General features: G+C 39.5%; 1 protein-coding gene across 1 annotated transcript in view; it reads right to left on the reverse strand.

Annotated features, from left to right (window-relative positions):
* Positions 1–17,817, reverse strand: part of LOC102740211 (fibrous sheath-interacting protein 1) — a 59,209-nt gene that overhangs the window by 15,379 nt on the left and 26,013 nt on the right. The window contains exons 6-8 of the mRNA XM_081831846.1: positions 7,465–7,563; positions 4,125–4,249; positions 626–736 (exon numbers count right to left, since the gene is read on the reverse strand). Of these exons, the coding sequence (XP_081687972.1) occupies positions 626–736; positions 4,125–4,249; positions 7,465–7,563 (335 nt within the window). The remainder of the gene's footprint in view (positions 1–625; positions 737–4,124; positions 4,250–7,464; positions 7,564–17,817) is intronic.

Here is a 17,817-nt window from a genome sequence, read left to right on the forward strand (position 1 = left end):
TGGGGGTGGCTGGGTGATGGACACTGGGAAGGGTATGTGCTATGGTGAGCACTGTGAATTGTGTAAGACTGATGAATCACAGACCTGTATCCCTGGAACAAATAATACATTATATGTTAATTAAAAAAATAAAGAAAAAATAAGTAAGAAGTGTAGTCTCCCATCCAGGTACTAACCTGGCCCAACCCTGCTTAGCTTCCAAGATCAGACAAGATTAGGCATGTTTTTGCAGTGGCTAGAGGTGGAGAGTATTATGCTAAGTAAAATAAATCAGTGAGAAAAAGACAAATACCTTATTAATCACTCATAGGTGGGATTTAAGAAACAAAACAAATGAACATTGCAGGGAGAGGCAAACCATAAAACAGACTCTTAACAATGGAGAACAAACTGAGGGTTGATGGGGGGATGGTTTAAATAGGTGATGGGGATTAAGGAGGGCACGTGCTGTGATGAGCACCGGGTATTGGATGTTGTATGTACGTGATGAATCACTAAGGCCTATACCTGAAACTAATATTACATGCTGTGTTAACTAACTGGAATTTAAATAAAAAACTGAAACTACAAAAAAAAAAAGAAGAAGAAGAAGTGTAGAGGTCATTGAATATCGAAGCTTACATACCTCAGGACAGGACAGCCCCGAATCTCTGTCATCTAAGTCCTTCAAAAGTTCAGTCAGCCTTTTCCTCTCTCTGTCAACCATAACCACTGGCTTTCCTGAATCCTTGGCCAACTACGGAATGTATTAATAAAAAACAGTAAATACTCAAGACAATTCATAGTTCAGGAAAATAAAAATGGGAACTGAGGCTTTTATAGCACAGATACACTAAGGTAAAATCTGTGGGATTAGGCATTTTTCATTTTTGAGGTAGTTTTCTTTTAGGCCAAATTGTTGCTGTAAGTCCATTCTCCAAGTAAAGATACTCCTACTATAAGCAGACCTTCATGTTAGCCATTTCAACAAACATTTTATTTAAAATATAAAATAAAACAAACATGGGCAGTTTGCAATCCTCTTTTTATATAATATTTATCAATGTAATAACGTATTTGCTGAGGTATTTGGGAGGAATCTTCTTGCCACTTCCTACGTGACATGGATCTAGTGAATGAAATTGCTTTTATTTTTTTTTTGATCTGTGATTTTGTTTTTAATTATTTGAAGTCTTATCACATAATTTTCAAATTTGTGCTGATGGTATATTTCCTCAACTTTAATCCTTCTAATGAGTTGGTAAAAGCACCATAACCAATCATGCATATGTGGTAATTCTACAGTTATGTTTTCAAAAAGCTGTTTAAAAGACAATCCTGGGGCGCCTGGGTGGCTCAGTTGGTTAAGCGACTGCCTTCGGCTCAGGTCATGATCCTGGAGTCCCGGGATTGAGTCCCGCATTGGGCTCCCTGCTTGGCAGGGAGTCTGCTTCTCCCTCTGACCCTCCTCCCTCTCATGCTCTCTGTCTCTCATTCTCTCTCTCTCTCAAATAAATAAATAAAATCTTAAAAAAAAAAAAAAAAAGACAATCCTGAATTACAACTTCCTCTGACTTAGTGAAGAATTCACAAGCCAAGGTTTGCTACTGTATCCTGTCACAATGAATTCTAAAAGTATCTGATGTTATAGATCATTAATAAAATGCGAGAAGTGTTAAATATTCTTGGTTTAATATTATACATTAACCACATGAAAATGGCTTTCACTAAGCAAAAGGCAACATTTTAGATGCAGGGAATTTTAATTAAATTGGCAGAGTTAAGACCAAAAAGAGAGGGGCGCCTGGGTGGCTCAGTCGGTTGGACATCTGCCTTTGGCTCAGGTCATGATCCTGGAGTCCCGGGATCGAGCCCCACATCAGGCTCCCTGCTCGGCAGGGGGTCTGCTTCTCCCTCTGCCCCTCACCCCGCTTGTGTTCTCTCTCTCTCTCAAATAAATAAAATCTTTATAAAAAAAGACCAAAAAGAGGGCGCCTGGGTGGCTCAGTCGTTAAGCGTCTGCCTTCAGCTCAGGTCATGATCCCAGGGTCCTGGGATCGAGTCCCACATCGGGCTCCCTGCTCTGCGGGAAGCCTGCTTCTCCCTCTTCCGCTCCCCCTGCTTGTGTTCCTGCTCTTGCTGTCTCTCTCTGTCAAATAAATAAAATCTTTAAAAAAAAAAAAAAAAAGACCAAAAAGAGAAAGTGGACATTGCCAGCTTATCTTCAGTCCTTGCCTTTAACAAGCTAATGAACATGATGTGAAACACAGCGGAGTCTTGCTGTTCTGTGAGATAGTGAAGGGATTTCCTCAGTATTTAAATAAACCTAACAGTTATATAAATCTCAATAGAAAACCCATCTCCTCCAGGTTTAGGGATGGCATTTACCATCTCTGTGAAAAGTTGAACATTACCAGTCGATTCCAATCATCTTTCTAGAAGGGGAAAACAGTGACAGCACTGGCTGAACCAGAATTACTATCAAAGTTCAAAAAGCTGATCATATGCATTTAACCACAAGCCAATCTTATTTCAGTCGGGACTGTCCAAAAGAAATATCCCATCAGCCATTCATGATCTGAGTTCTGGTGTATGAGATCATTCTAAATACGGTACACAGAGAAGAAGTCATGAGACATTCTTGTTTTGCAAGGCAGTGGCCAACTGATGTGCCTTAGAAGCTACCGAGTCTGCCCGTTTTCCCCTATCCTCCTAATGCCAGTGAAGATCGGTTTTGTTCCAGGGATGTGCTTCTTGAGATTCTCCAAATACTCCATCGGTGTCTCCTCTCCCCAAGTGCTGCCTTTGTTCTTGTTGGCATCCAGGTAAGAAAATCCAGGGGCCTGCCCTGTGTTTCACCCAAACAGACCATGGAGATTTGGCCCAGTCTCGTGCTTCTCTCCCTTTCCCACCATATGGCACTAGGCACGCTTTGGAACAAAACTCTTCTTGTCCTTCTCAACATCACCCATTTCAAAATCGCTCTCCCATCGCACCCAAAATGAAGGTGCCCGCTTGCAAGCCAGACGTCCCACTCTCTCCTAAATGAACTTGCTTTTAAATTTCAAGACTGTCATAGCAGGACTTTGAATAAAGAGTCAGCTACTATTGTTAAAAGGGGAAGAGGGAGAGTCATGGTGGGGCAGCTGTCTGTGTCAACAAGAACCTGGCTATGAGAAAAACGCTATCGCTCTTGGAAAAATGAAATAAATCAACATGGGCCAGTGCAAAGAGACAGATCAAGTTGGAGAGGGTTTCCTTCAGATCAGAGAAACATGAAGAGAGAAAGTGAGAGTCCCGGAGGCCAGTTCTGGCAGCAGCACGTTGATCCATGAATCCAATCTGCCTGGAAATGACGTGCCAACTGTGGAAGGAGAATCAGGCTTGAACTGGGAGGAATTATATAACCCTCTCCTCTTGTGAATAACTTCACACTCACCTAGTAACTCATCTAGTAACTGCCCAGGTGGTTTGTCACAAGCCTTCTGTCCACTGCACCTACATTTCTTGTTGTAAATTAGTTAATCAGCATTCTGGTCTAATAGAGGAGCCCCTTTGCCCTGGGTTAGTCTGCCTTGAGGACATACCAAGTCAGGCTGTAGGGTCTGAAAGACCAAGGTTGAGCCCCTGAAGCAGGGAGCTAATCAAGGCAAGTGACAAGTGATAGGCTTCCTGGAGGCTCAGCTGGAGGGGGCAAGGGGCAGACAACCCGTTGGCCTCTCCAGCTCTGCCAGGAGAATATTCCATGCAAATTTCTAAATGCACCATCTATAAACTCAGTCTCATGACTTTAAAAAGCCAATTTTACTAATATGCAATTTAAAATCTGGGAAACACTGTCTGAAGCTATTATCTAAATAAATGTGTTTCAAACTGCAGGAACCAGATTCATTTCTGGGTAGTGAAATAAACATACTGAATTGCAGCTAGTTTTTTTAAAAGGGGTAGAATAAGATAGGATGGAATAAAAAATAGTGAAGTTAGGTACTGGTCCATAAAACTTTTCTTTCAGTTATATATACTATTTCAATTACATATACATGAATCATGATCAAAAAAATGTTTAAAGACCGTGAACACAACTATTTTCATTTTCATAACTCATTTAATCCCACATTCTGATTTCTAAATTTCTAAATACATACCTCAATGTTTCGCTTAATAAAATCCTGGCTGTGTTTACCCCTGAGCTCAGTCTTTTCTGTATCTGAAAAAGGTTTCTTTTCTGCTTTGATCAATGACTCGTTTCCTCCCACATCATAGGTAAAATCTAATATTAAAAAAGTTCAAAGTTTTTCATAATTATAATTGTCCATTATACTAAAATTTTAAATTTAAGCATACATTAAATATATATATACATTAAATATATAAGAAATAAAGCAAACATTAAAATATATAAGCATACATTAAAATATATAAGAAATAAAACACATATAGAATAACTTCTAAATTCCAAATCCAGAAACCTAATATATAGGGAGATTTATTCTTACGGAAAAAGATGTGATACACACACACACACACACACACAGACACTAGAATATTACTCAGCCATAAAAAAGAGAAAGATCTTGCCATTTGTGACAACATGGATAAACCTAGAGGGTATTATGCTAAGTGAAATGAGTCAGACTGAGGAAGACAATTACCATATGATTTCACTCATAGGTGGAATCTAAAAAGCAAAAGAAATGGATAAATAAGGAAACAAAAGGCAGAATCATACCTATGGGGGGGGATGGGTTAGCCCAGTGATGGGTATTAAGGAGGGCACGTTCTGCATGGAGCACTGGGTGTTATACGCAAACAATGAATCGTGGAGCACTCCATCAAAAACTAATGATGTAATGAATGGTGACTAACATAACATAATAAAAAAAAAAAAAAAGAATCATACCTATAAATACAGAGAGCAAAACAATGGTTGCCAGAGGGGAGAAGTTTGAGGAGATGGGCCAAATGGGTGAAGGGGAGTGGCACACCCAGGCTTCCAGTTAGGGAATGAACAAGTCACGGGGATGAAAGGCACAGCATAAGGAACATAGTCAGTGGTATCGTAAGAGTGTTGCATGGTAACAGAGGGGAGCTGCACTTGTGGTGAGCATAGATTACCGTGTAAACTCGCTGAGTCACTATGTTGTAACCTGAAATTAGTGTAAAATTTGTGTCAACTATACTCCAATGAAGCTCATTAATTAATACAGTATATTTTATCTCAGTTTTTATATGAAACAAAATTTTTCCTAAAGACTAGAGTCATTTCCTGCTATTCTATTAATATGCCATTACCCTCTCTGAACAGTAACTTTTTGTTCAAACCTGTCTTTTAAGCAAAGTCTGGGCACAAGGGTCCTGGATGTTCGACATTCCATCTGCACAAACCCTGAGAGCTCATCTCAGTTTGTCACTTTTCTCAACCTTTGTAAAGAGGCCTGAGTCAACTTCTGAGGTGTTCAGACCCTGGGTGCTCAAAACAAGGGTAAGAAAAATACTTATGGACTCTTATTCCCTTTATTATATATCTTGTTTTCACTGTGGTCACGTTTAAAGCATTTAAAACAAGATCATGTGACCGCTTCTTTAAAGCTCTGAAAACAGGCATAAAGAAGAGTCTTTTTTTTTTTTTTAAGAAGAGTCTTCTTAAACGACAAATGGAGTCCACCCTACAAAAGAGGATAAATTACCACATTAAAATCCAAAAGGGAAAAACAGCAGCCAGTAGCTCAATCCAGACAAGGTTTACTTAAAAGTTATCTTTGTTTTATAAAAGAGGGTATGTCAATAAGAAGGATTAAGGGAGCTAGTCAGTTGGTGTATTTATAGCTAGTTACCAAAGATTCAATACAAATTTAATAATTAAAGAATATATTTTGATAATAATTGCTGGAAAGGACCAGGAAAAGGGTAAGATCTCTGGATTTAAATTCTTTTCAAAAAAAATAAATTTGAGTAAGAATGAAGTTTCACTCAAATTTAAGTTACAAGTTTCTAGTCAAATCAATCTGTATTTTATCACTGGGATCTTATTTATTTGACCAATAACTTTTTTTTAAGGTTTTATTTATTTATTCATGAGAGACACACAGAGAGAGAGGCAGAGGCAGAGGGAGAAGCAGGCTCCCCAGGGAACAGGGAGCCTGATGTGGGACTCGATCCCAGGACCCCGGGATCAGGACCTGAGCCAAAGGCAGATGCCTAACCATCTGAACCACTCAGGCACCCAATCAATAAAGTTTTTTAATCAACTACCAGTAGTTAAAGTATGAGGTTTTTTTTGGTGAGTGGCCTCCTCAGATATAAAATATGCAACTTTCTCCCATAATCGAAGTTGTGTATAGTCTTTTAAGTTGAAATATGAGGTTTACTCATTCAGTTTAAGTTTCATATACTCCTAAATAATACAACATTAAAATAACTCAAATTTGGGCACCTGGGTGGCTCAGTTGGTTAAGCGACTGCCTTCGGCTCAGGTCATGATCCTGGAGTCCCAGGATCGAGTCCCGCATCGGGATCCCTGCTCAGCAGGGAGTCTGCTTCTCCCTCCCTCCCCCCTCTCATGCTCTCTCTCTATCTCATCCTCTCTCTCAAATAAATAAATAAAATCTTTAAAATATATATATATATTAAAATAACTCAAATTAGGGGCGCCTGGGTGGCTCAGTCATGTAAGCGTCTGCCTTCGGCTCAGGTCATGATCCCGGAGTTCTGGGATCGAGCCCCGCATCGGGCTCCCTGCTCCGCGGGAAGCCTGCTTCTCCCTCTCCCACTCCCCCTGCTTGTGTTCCCTCTCTTGCTGTTTCTCTCCCTGTCAAATAAATAAATAAAATCTTAAAAATAAATAAATGAATAAGTAAATAAAATAAATAAAATAACTCAAATTATATGCATTCATGTCTACATTTATAATAGTCTCTTAAATTGTAGTCGTCTGGTCAGAACTGTCTCACTAGAACTGTCTTCTCCTCTCCACCCTGGTGGTGACCAACAGTAGAAGTGGCCACATTCCTGTATTAACCCCAACCCTTGCTGGGTTGGATGAGTTGGTTGGACCAGCGGCAGGCACCTAACCCAAGCTGGATCAGTTGTTGTCTTCTCTGCAATTTTGAAATTGATTCTCCCTCTCAATGACTAACCACAGAATTTGCTCTTGGGAATCAAAAAAGCTGTCTACCTCCAGGATTATTACCATAAATTTTCTTTTTTTGCTTAAGCTAGTTTTCTATTACTTGAAACCAGCTTTTCTTTAACTCTTTATTACATAAAATTTAAATATCCAAAAGTAGAAAGAATGGTATCATAAACCTTCAACAACTAACTTCAACAATGATTAACTTGTGACCAATCTTGTTTCATCTAGAACCTTAACCTACTTTCACCTACCTCTGGATTAAATCACATCAAATTATTTCATCTGTGAATATTTCTGTGTATAGCTAGTATTTTCTTGTGACAATATGCAAAATCACACAAATCGAAACATACCTTGATTGACATTCTGTATACGGTTTTCATATTCTTCTGGAGGGACTTGAGTGTGAAACACTGAGAAAAAGGTGTCTTCATGCTCATAGCGAGAAGGATCTACTGATTTAAAAAATCACTTGTTCAATACACAAAATAAGTAAGAAGTTGCCTACATGAATAGTTGTTTAAAAGGAAGATCCAACATCCTCTGCAATATTTCTCAATCCCCTCTACATACACATTTCTTAAGATGTCACTTCCAGGTAGAAATGATAATCATCTTTATACACATTAGCCGCTGAAATAAACAGCAGAAAATCAAGATAGTCAAGAAGCACTTCCCTAGGACTTCTATGCAAAGAGGATGTACAAATGTGTGCTAAAATACCACATTAACTCTCTGGAGTTAATGTATCCAAATTCCAACATTCATAATATAGAGAATATGCACACTGAATAACTTCGTGGGTTTTTTTTCTTTTGGATCCCCAAATAAAGATTTCAGATATATGGTCATTAAGATAAAAGCATGTGTTTGAAAGAGAAAACCAGGAGACTCTCAGCAGTTAGCTTTCTTTCTTTGGGATAGCTTTGGGATTTATGCTCTTGGGCTAATACCCATAAAGAAATTAGGAAATTGTGTTTTTTCCAACTCTTCTTGTTTCAATGTAATTTATTTTATTTTCTCCTTTTAGCTAATGTAGACACTGTATATCTGTAAGAAATAGACATAACATAAACAAGTATCCTTTTCTTTTAAGTCTCCATGTCTTAACATGAGAGACTCTGCCAGGTTGTGGCCCAGAACTGTTTTTGCTTCAGAAACATGACAAGCCTGGGGATATTATAGTATCCACCACCTGTCTCTGAAACAAACCTGGTTCAATCACCCTCTTAGAGATGATACAGGCAAAGGAAGTTGGCAGAAGATACATTCACCCCAACATACAAATATCACCCAATTCAAAACATACAATGTCTGAGGGTAAAAAGAAATGTATCGATTCCAATTCCCTAACTTAGAATTCAAAACAATGGAAAATCATTGGGATTGACCTTACAATGCTAATCCCACATGATCTTCGATGAGTTAATCTAGCAAATCAGTGGTGTAAACCTTGGGTGGAAGAGGGGTAAACTACTTTTGTGTAAAATACAGAAAGGTTTAAAGTTCTTTTCAAGTGGTAATATATTTATTTTTGATCCCATAATTCCTTTTTAATAGCAGTTTCACTCACTTTTACACCAAAACACCTAGAAAGACACAAAAATATGAAAATTTGCAATACTAAAAACTGTTACAGCAAGGTGATATTTGGAGATAATTTTAACCTAAGGGCTTTTCCCAGGCTAAAATGATTCTTGTGATCCTGTGACTCTTCAACAATGGTCTCAGTGGTATTCTGTACACTTAGTACCTCAGAGAGAAGGTGGGCACAGCCTAGAGCAGAGGCCTCATAGCTCAGCTTTGAGCTGAAAAGACAACAGTTCTGGGGCGCCTGGGTGGCTCAGTCAGTTAAGCGTCTGCCTTCGGCTGAGGTCATGATACCAAGGTCCTGGGATCGAGTCCCAAATTAGGCTCTCTGCTCAGCGGGGAGTTTGCTTCTCCCTCTCCCTCTGCCTGCCACTCTGCCTACTTGTGATCTCTCTCTCTTTCAAATAAATAAATAAAATCTTAAAAAAAAAAAAAAAGACAACAGTTTTGAAAGTCAGTTATTCAATTTCAGGAGCTTAACTCCGCAAGAGAAAAAATAAAAAACATTTTCTGAATTTCCAAAGTCCTCCTTTAGAAAACTCTTCCTTACAATAAAAAAAAAAAAAAAAAAGGAATTACTATAGAAGAAGTAATGAAATTAGAAAATAGTCATTGGGTAACCATCATAATAATAACTGATTCAGGTAAGAATCACCAATGGATGGTAAACGTAATGGATGCAAGTTTGAAGAATGACACAATAGCTTCAGAGTATCTCCCTGAAAGATGACTTACTCAGTACAAAAGGAAAACTAGTACCTTTACAGTGGAGAAACCTGGCAGACACCACCTTAACCAAGTGATCAAGGTTCACCTCACCAGTTATGTGACAATTTACATCACGCCCCTTCTGATAGGATCCATTGAGGACACAGTGGGAGTCCTGCCAAAAATGCATAACCTGAACCTAATTTTGTGGAAATAGAAACAAACGCAGATGGGGGAAGAGTCTACAAAATATCAAGCCTATAGTCTTCAAAAATGCCAATGTCATAAAACACAAAGAATGACTAAAGAGACATGACAACTAAGTGCAATATAACGGATTTTCTTTGGTTAGAAAGGATTTTAGTGGGACAGTTGGCAAAATATGAAGAAAGTCAGTAGATTGGACAATAGTATTGAATCAGTGCTAATTTCCTGACGTGTGTGTGTGCACACGGGCACGTGTCCTTGTGTGAAGAGGGAGGCAGAGGGGAGACACATCTATACAGAGACAGAGACAGAGGAGGATGTGGCAATACGTTAACACTTGGAGAATCTGGATAAAGAGTTTTTGAAAATTCTTTGTGCTTTTCTTGAGACTTTAAGTCTGAAATTATACCAAAATTAAATTTAATAGGAAATTTTAAAAGATCCCTCTCCTCACTACAAATATTTATGTGGGGGCAAAAAAATCTCCCTTCAGAGAGCAAGAGTCAGAGTTTAAAGGACTGAGCACATTCTAAATAAGAGTCTTAAAAGAGAAAAATTGCAGGACAGGATTTAAGTTGTTTCATGCCACCTAAGGAAGAAATTAAAGCCCCATCCCAGACAGTGGAGAAGGATCTAGAAGAGCATCAAAGGAAATGAGTTTAGAGTAGACACAAGTGTGAGGCTGCTCCCTAGTATGCATTCCCTTGGAGGTAGTTGAAATCCTGAAAGTGGATTGAGACCCCCAAAGAAAAGGAGGAAACCCAGAGCAGAGTGGGCTTTGCCTCACTGCACACCTGCAACTCTGAAAGGAGACTCCACACACAGTGCTCCACACTTACACGTGATAGCAGCAAAGCAATGGCAGCGTGCCATGTTTAGAGACAGGGCCTGAAATTCATCCCCTGCTCTCTCAATCTCTTTCTCTCTCACACACACACACACCACAGTTCCTCATGGCTGGCCTATAGCATGGAGATCCAGAAGTTCTCACCCTGTGAACTACATGAAGCCCTCCCCCACTGCACATCATGATGCCAACCAAAAATGCACATACCCAAATGTCCCCTAGGATTGAGAACCATTCTATTAGACTAATTTCAATAAATTCAAAATATCAAAGCAATATTATAAATTTCTATATTAGCTTTTAAAATATAGGGCTTATAAAAAATTCTGGAGAACAAGGGAAAGTCACCATGATTTTCCAAGTAACTATTAGATCAATAAGGAAATAAGTACGCAATAACAATGTGTAGAGAATAGTGATAACACCATGTACTAAAGAACGCACTTTAGAGATAAAGCTATATTCAGAAATAAATTCATAGCAATGATGCTTTTATCATATTTTTATAGACCAAATTGTATCCCTCCAAAATATGTATGTTGAAGCCCTAACCTCCAGTGTGCCTGTGTTCGAAGACAGGGCCTTTAAGGAGGTACTTAAAGCTAAATAAGGTCACTGAGTGGGACCCTAATCTAATAGAATTTGTGGCCTTATAAGAAGAGGAAAAGACACCAGAGATCTCTTTATCCCTTTCCCCACTTCCCTTGGCACAGAGAAAAGGTCATGAGGACATGGAGAAGGTGGACATCTGCAAGCTGGGAAGAGAGACCTCACCAAAAAATCAATTTTCCAGCACCTTGATCTTGGACTTCAAACCTCCAGAGCTGTGAGAAAATAAATTTCTGCTGGTTAAGCCACCCAACCTGTGGTATTTTTTTTTTTATGGCAGCCCTAGAAGACTAATATACATATTTTAAGAGAAAATGAAATGAGCTTAACTAATTTAACTGAAGAAGCTAGAGAAAACAATAACAAGGTCAAGAAAAGAAGTAATAGGGGCGCCTGGGTAGCTCAGTTGTTAAGCATCTGCCTTCGGCTCAGGTCATGATCCCAGGGTCCTGGAACTGAGACCAGCATTGGGCTCCCTGCTCAGCGGGAAGCCTGCTTCTCCCTCTCCCTCTCCCCCTGCTTGTGTTCCCTCTCTCGCTATGTCTCTCTCTGTCGAATAAATAAATATTTTTTAAAAAAAGAAGAAGAAGAAGAAAAGAAATAATAAAGAAACGAGCCAGAATGAGCAAAGAAATTCAAAACTGGCTCTTGAAGGTATAAAAAGAAAAATGTACAAGTGTAATTTTAAAAAAAGAAAACACTAATTGTAATCAAGATAACATGTTTTTGGTGAAAGAACACACAGATCACTGGAACAGAATAGGGAGTTCAGAAATAGATCCACAAAAATATAGTGAACTGATCTTTTTTTTTTTTAAAGATTTTATTTATTTATTTGAGAGAGAGAATGAGATAGAGAGCATGAGAGGGGGGAGGGTCAGAGAGAGAGGCAGACTCCCTGCTGAGCAGGGAGCCCGACGTGGGACTCGATCCCAGGACTCTGGGATCATGACCTGAGCCAAAGGCAGTCGCTTAACCAACTGAGCCACCCAGGCGCCCTAGTGAACTGATCTTTAAGAAAACAGCAAAGGCACAGGGCCCTGGGTGGCTCAGTCGTTGGGCATCTGCCTTCAGCTCAGATCATGATCCCAGAGTCCTGGGATCAAGCCCTGCGTCCAGCTCCTTGATCAGTGGGGAGCCTGCTTCTCCCTCTCCCACTCCCCCTGCTTGTGTTCCCTCTCTCGCTGTGTCTCTCTCTCTGTCAAATAAATAAATAAAATCCTTTTTTAAAAAAAGAGCAAAGGCAATTCAGTGGAGAGAGGATGATCTCTTTAATATAGTACTGGAATAACTGGATGTCCATATGCAAAAAAAGAAAGGAAGGAAAGGAGGGAGAAAGGGAGGCAAATCTAGACAGAGACCTTACACTTTTCACAAATACTAATCCAACTAAATGTAAAATGCAAAACTATAAAACTTCTAAAAGAAAACATAGGAGAAAAATCCATGTGCTCTGGGGTTTGGTGATGAGTTTTCATATACAACATCAAAAGCATGATCCATGGGGCGCCTGGGTGACTCAGTCAGTTAAGCGACTGCCTTCGGCTCAGGTCATGATCCCAGGGTCCTGGGATCGAGTCCCACATTGGGCTCCCTGCTCCGCGGGAAGCCTGCTTCTCCTTCTCCCACTCCCCCTGCTTGTGTTCCCTCTCTCGCTGTGTCTCTCTCTGTCAAATAAATAAATAAAATCTTTAAAAAAAAAAAAAAAAGCATGATCCATGAAAGAACAAAATTGATATACTGAACTTTATTAAAATTAAAAATTTCTGCTCTACAAAAGACACTGTAAAGAGAACAAAAAGACAAGCCACAGGACGGAAGAAAATATTTACAAAACACATATCTGATAAAGGGTTTGTATCCAAAATATACAAAGCGCTTAACACTTAGTAAGAAAACAATCCAATTTTTTTTAATGGGCAAGAGATCTGAATAGACAACTCACTAAAGAAAATATAGAGAGAGCAAATGAGCACCTGAAAAGATAGTCAATATGATTTGCCATTAGAGAATTGCAAATACAAATTAAAACAACAATGAGATACCACTGTATACCTATTAGAATGGCTAAAATCCAGAAAACAATACCAATTGCTGCCAAGAATGCAAAGCAACAGGAACTCTCATTCTTCACTTGTGGGAATACAAAATGGTACAGCCAATTTGAAAGACAGGCAGTTTCTTACAAAGTTAAACAGTCTTCCCATATGTTCTAGCAATCCTGCTCCTAGATATGTATCTAAGCAAACTGAAAATTTATGTCCACAAAAAAACCTACATAAAATGTTTAAAGCAGCTTTATTCATAATCACCAAAAACTGGAAGCAGTCAAGATACCTTTCAATAGCTGAAGGTATACACAAACTATGGTACATCCATAGAACGAAATATCATTCAGTGACAAAAAGAAAGCAGCTATGAAGCCACAGAAAGATACTGATGAATCTTAAAGGCATATTGCTAAGTGAAAGAACCTAATCTGAAAAGGCTACATAGCATATGGTTCCAATTATATAACATTCCGGAAAAGGCAAACTATAGAGACAGTTAAAAGATCAGAAGCGTCTAAAGGTGTTGGGGGGAGGAGAGAGAGTTGACTGGGAACTCACACGGCATTTTTGACAGTGGTAAAATTCTACCGCTGGTTGCATGACACCATGCGTTTTGACAACCTAGAGCTTCACAAAACAAAGAGTGAACCCTGATGCATGAAAGTTTTCAAAATATAATTTAGGATGTCAGAGAATCCCAAGATGGAATGCGGATTGTTACCAAATAATCTAACCATATTACAAATGTCTGAAACAATCTCACTGAGGGCGGTAGAGGAAAAAGGTGTTCACCTCAAGTATCTGTGGAAATGAGTGGAGTCTGCCAGACTAAAGACAGTAGAGACTGCGCCTGAGCACTGAACTCCAGGTTAACAATGTTAATATCACTACACATACAGTGGAATTGAATAACAAGGGAAGAGAAGGCCAGTGGTGACTGCCAGGTTTCTCACTGTTGGAGTGCGGGTTACAAATAAGCAAGGGGGAGAAGGTTAGAATGATTCATGTGGTAACAGCATAAAATCGGAGACATCAGTATGAATCCACATTTAGCTTAATATAGATACAGATGGTTACACATAGAAATATTTATAGGTAAGTTATATAACATGTTAGGATACCCACAACTATTTCCTTCCTTAGAGGGCCTAGAATCAATGACTCCCCAGTAGCAACAAGCACACTTAGCATCCAGATCTTGGTTTCTAATATCATTCTCCAATCAGAGGAACCAGGGCTCCCGGAAGAGACAATTGATTCTAGGACTCAGGTAGGAAATATACAAGCTGGGGAGGCAAAAAAAAAAAAAAAAAAGGAAATATACAAGCCGAGTCTGGTGCATCCTTTAGTGCCAGAAAGTAAGGAAGTGCTCAATGACAACAAAACAAAACTCGCAATGTTGGAGGTACATCAAAGGGACACAGGGGTGGGGTGGACCCTGGGTGGCTCGGGGGACCCTGGGTGGCTCAGTCAGTTGAGCATCCAACTCTTGATTTCAGAATCAGCTCAGGTCATGATCTCAGGGTTGTGAGATCGAGTTCCCTCTACCTCTGCCCCTTCCTAAAAAAAAAGGGACACAGCAGCCAACTGAAAGAGCTCCCAATGACCAAAACTGGAAAAATTTGAGCAGCAAAATAAAGGGATATTAGACTACTATAATCCAATGTATAAAATAAATACCCACAAGTCTATACTGATATAAAAAGTGATTGAATAAATACATGGGAAGAGGGGCGCCTGGGTGGTTCAGTCGGTTAAGCGTCTGCCTTCGGCTGAGGTCATGATCCCAGGGTCCTGGGATCGAGCCCCACATCGGGCTCCCTGCTTGCCAGGGAGTCTGCTTCTCCCTCTCCTTCTGCCTGCCGCTCCCCCTGCTTGTGCTTACTCTGTCTCCCTCTGTCTCCCTCTGTCAAATGAATAAATAAAATCTTTAAAAATAATAATAATGTACCAATATCGGTTCATTAATTATAACAAATGTATCATACTATACTAATAATAGGGGAAACTGGTTGCAGATACACGGGAAATCACTATGCTATTGTCCTAATTTCTCTGTAAATCTAAAACTGTGCTTAAAAAAAGTTAACTTAAAAAAAACTTTTAGATTGAAAAGAGAAGGAAAACAGGAATGAAATCAGAAATAAGAAATGTGGCACAATAAACAATAAAGAGAATTCTTCTTTTAAAATACTATATGAAATTTTATTAGTAAAATGTTCAATCTTGGTAAAATGGATGCTTTGAAATCTCACCGACATGGATGTATTGCCAGAATTGACTCAGAAGACTAGAAAACTGAAATATAATAGTAAATATGAAAGAAGCTGAGAAAAGAGTCAGAGAATTGCCTCCAAGAAATTATTTGAACCAGATGGTTTTTCCAGTGAAATCTTTCAAGTTTTTAGGGAACAGATAATCCCCACATTATATAAACAATTTCAAAGCATAAAAATAAATGAACAGCGAGCCCCAACCATTTTATGAAGTTAACATCGCCTAACAAAGCATACACACACACCCTCCCAACCCCACCTCTGTCGTCAACACCAGAACATACATGTACGTAGGCAAACACGTGCGCGCGCGCGCACACACACACACACACACACACACACACACACAGCAAATCTCACTTATAAATATAAATGCAAAAATTCTGAGTAAATTCAGCCATTCAAATCTGGTACTAAATTAAAAGAATAATCCTTCATAACCAAGAAATATTGACCCAAGAATAAAACTCATTTAGTATTTAAATTATTGATTTTAGGGGCGCCTGGGTGCCTCAGTTGGTTAAGCGTCTGCCTTCAGCTCGGGTCATGGTCCTGGGATCCTGGGATCTGAGCCCCACATCGGGCTCCCTGCTCAGCAGAGAGGCTGCTTTTCCCTCTCCCTCTGCTGCCCCGCCCCCCCCACTAATGCTCTCTCTCTCTCTCACTCTCGCTTGCTCGCTCTCTCTCAAGTAAATAAATAAAATCTTTTAAAATCAATAAATATATATATTGATTTTAAAACATTAAATAAGTTTGTCTAGAAAAACTTGATGATAGTTTAAATAGATAATGAAATGCATTCATAAATTTTAACACTGTCTTTATAAAATTCTCAGAATAGAAATAATTATTGAAAAGGGCACAAAAATTAACATTATTTCCAGGTGATCATAAACTAACAAGACTCAAAGAAAGCAACTAAAGATAATTAGAATTAATAAGATAATTTAATTACAGGGGCGCCTGGGTGGCTCAGTTGGTTAAGCGACTGCCTTCGGCTCAGGTCATGATCCTGGAGTCCTGGGATCGAGTCCCGCATCGGGCTCCCTGCTCATCGGGGAGCCTGCTTCTCCCTCTGACCCTCCCCCCTCTCATGTGCTCCCTCATTCTCTCTCTCTCAAATAAATAAATAAAAATCTTTTAAATAATAATAAAAAAAAAAAGATAATTTAATTACAGCTGAGGCCCAGAAGAGATCAATGTTCCAGCTCAAGTGGTCAAGCAGAGAGGGCAAATCCTCCCTTATTTCACCTTTTAGTTCTATTCAGATCTTCAACAGATCGGATGGTGCCCACCCACACTGGGGAGGGTAATGCATGCCACTCAGCCCACCAATTCAAATGCTGTCTCTTCTGGAAACACCCTCAAAGACACACCCAGAAATAATGCTTACCCAGACATCTAGGCATCCCACGATCCAGTCAAGGTGACAGATAAAATTAACCATCATGAAGTCTGGATGGATGATGAAACCATTAACCCAGATAGAGGAAAACACACAGAGGGAGAAACAGATTTCAACAATGAGAAGTAAGGGAGAAGAGAGAAGAAAAAGAGGAGAGCTGTCATGGAATAATGACACCAGTAAAAATGCTACTAGTCTGTGACTGGCCAACTGTGCTAGATGCTAGAGGTCAAGTAGGATAAAAACTGAGGGTTCGAATTTAAGAGGACTCCTGAGGAAGCAGTTTCTGTAGTGTGAAAGGAGAAGACACAGACCACTAAAGAGTTGAGAAGTAAATGGAAGTTGACCAGGTAGCCCCAGTAGGTGTGGACTGTTCTTTCAAGAAGTCTGACTTTTAAGAAGAGGGAAAGGAAATGGGACCTGTTTGGGAGTAGGGCGAAGAACTGAGGGGGGAGGTTTTATTTATATGTTTGGCTGGTTTGATGGCTCTTTCTGTTTTAGGACCAGAAGATTCAAACATAGTAAGCTGAAGGGAAGGAGACAGAGGACAGACAGAAGCTCTAGGTGAGACACAGAATGATGGATGGGTCAGGAGCCAGGGGCGGAGTGAAGGGGATGGGATGTCGCTGACCTTGGCCTTGGAGAACAGCACCTTCCCTCAATCTAAGGTAAGAAAGATGGGGGATGGAGGAGAACAGAGGGCAGTTTAGAGACATAAGGAAAGAATGTGGAAGGGATTCCCACCCAGGTGGTTGTTTTCTCTGGACAGTAGGCAGGCAGGAGTGAAGGACTTGCAGAAGACAAGAGGTTAAACACACAGCAAGTATTTGGAATAGCCACTTTGGAGAATGCAAAAGACATTGCTAGGTAATATTAAGACTGTAACAGAGGTTAAAAACCAAAAATCCTTAACTTCCTGGTTACCACAATTGATTTTCTCCCTCAATCTTCTGCAAATCAGAGCTGAAAGAAACTACCATATTTTCTTAGAATATTCAATCTTTTTTTTTTTT

Source organism: Leptonychotes weddellii, chromosome 9 (assembly GCF_054177405.1).
Source record: "Leptonychotes weddellii isolate Sample4059 chromosome 9, ASM5417740v2, whole genome shotgun sequence".
NCBI classification, from domain to species: Eukaryota; Metazoa; Chordata; class Mammalia; order Carnivora; family Phocidae; genus Leptonychotes; species Leptonychotes weddellii.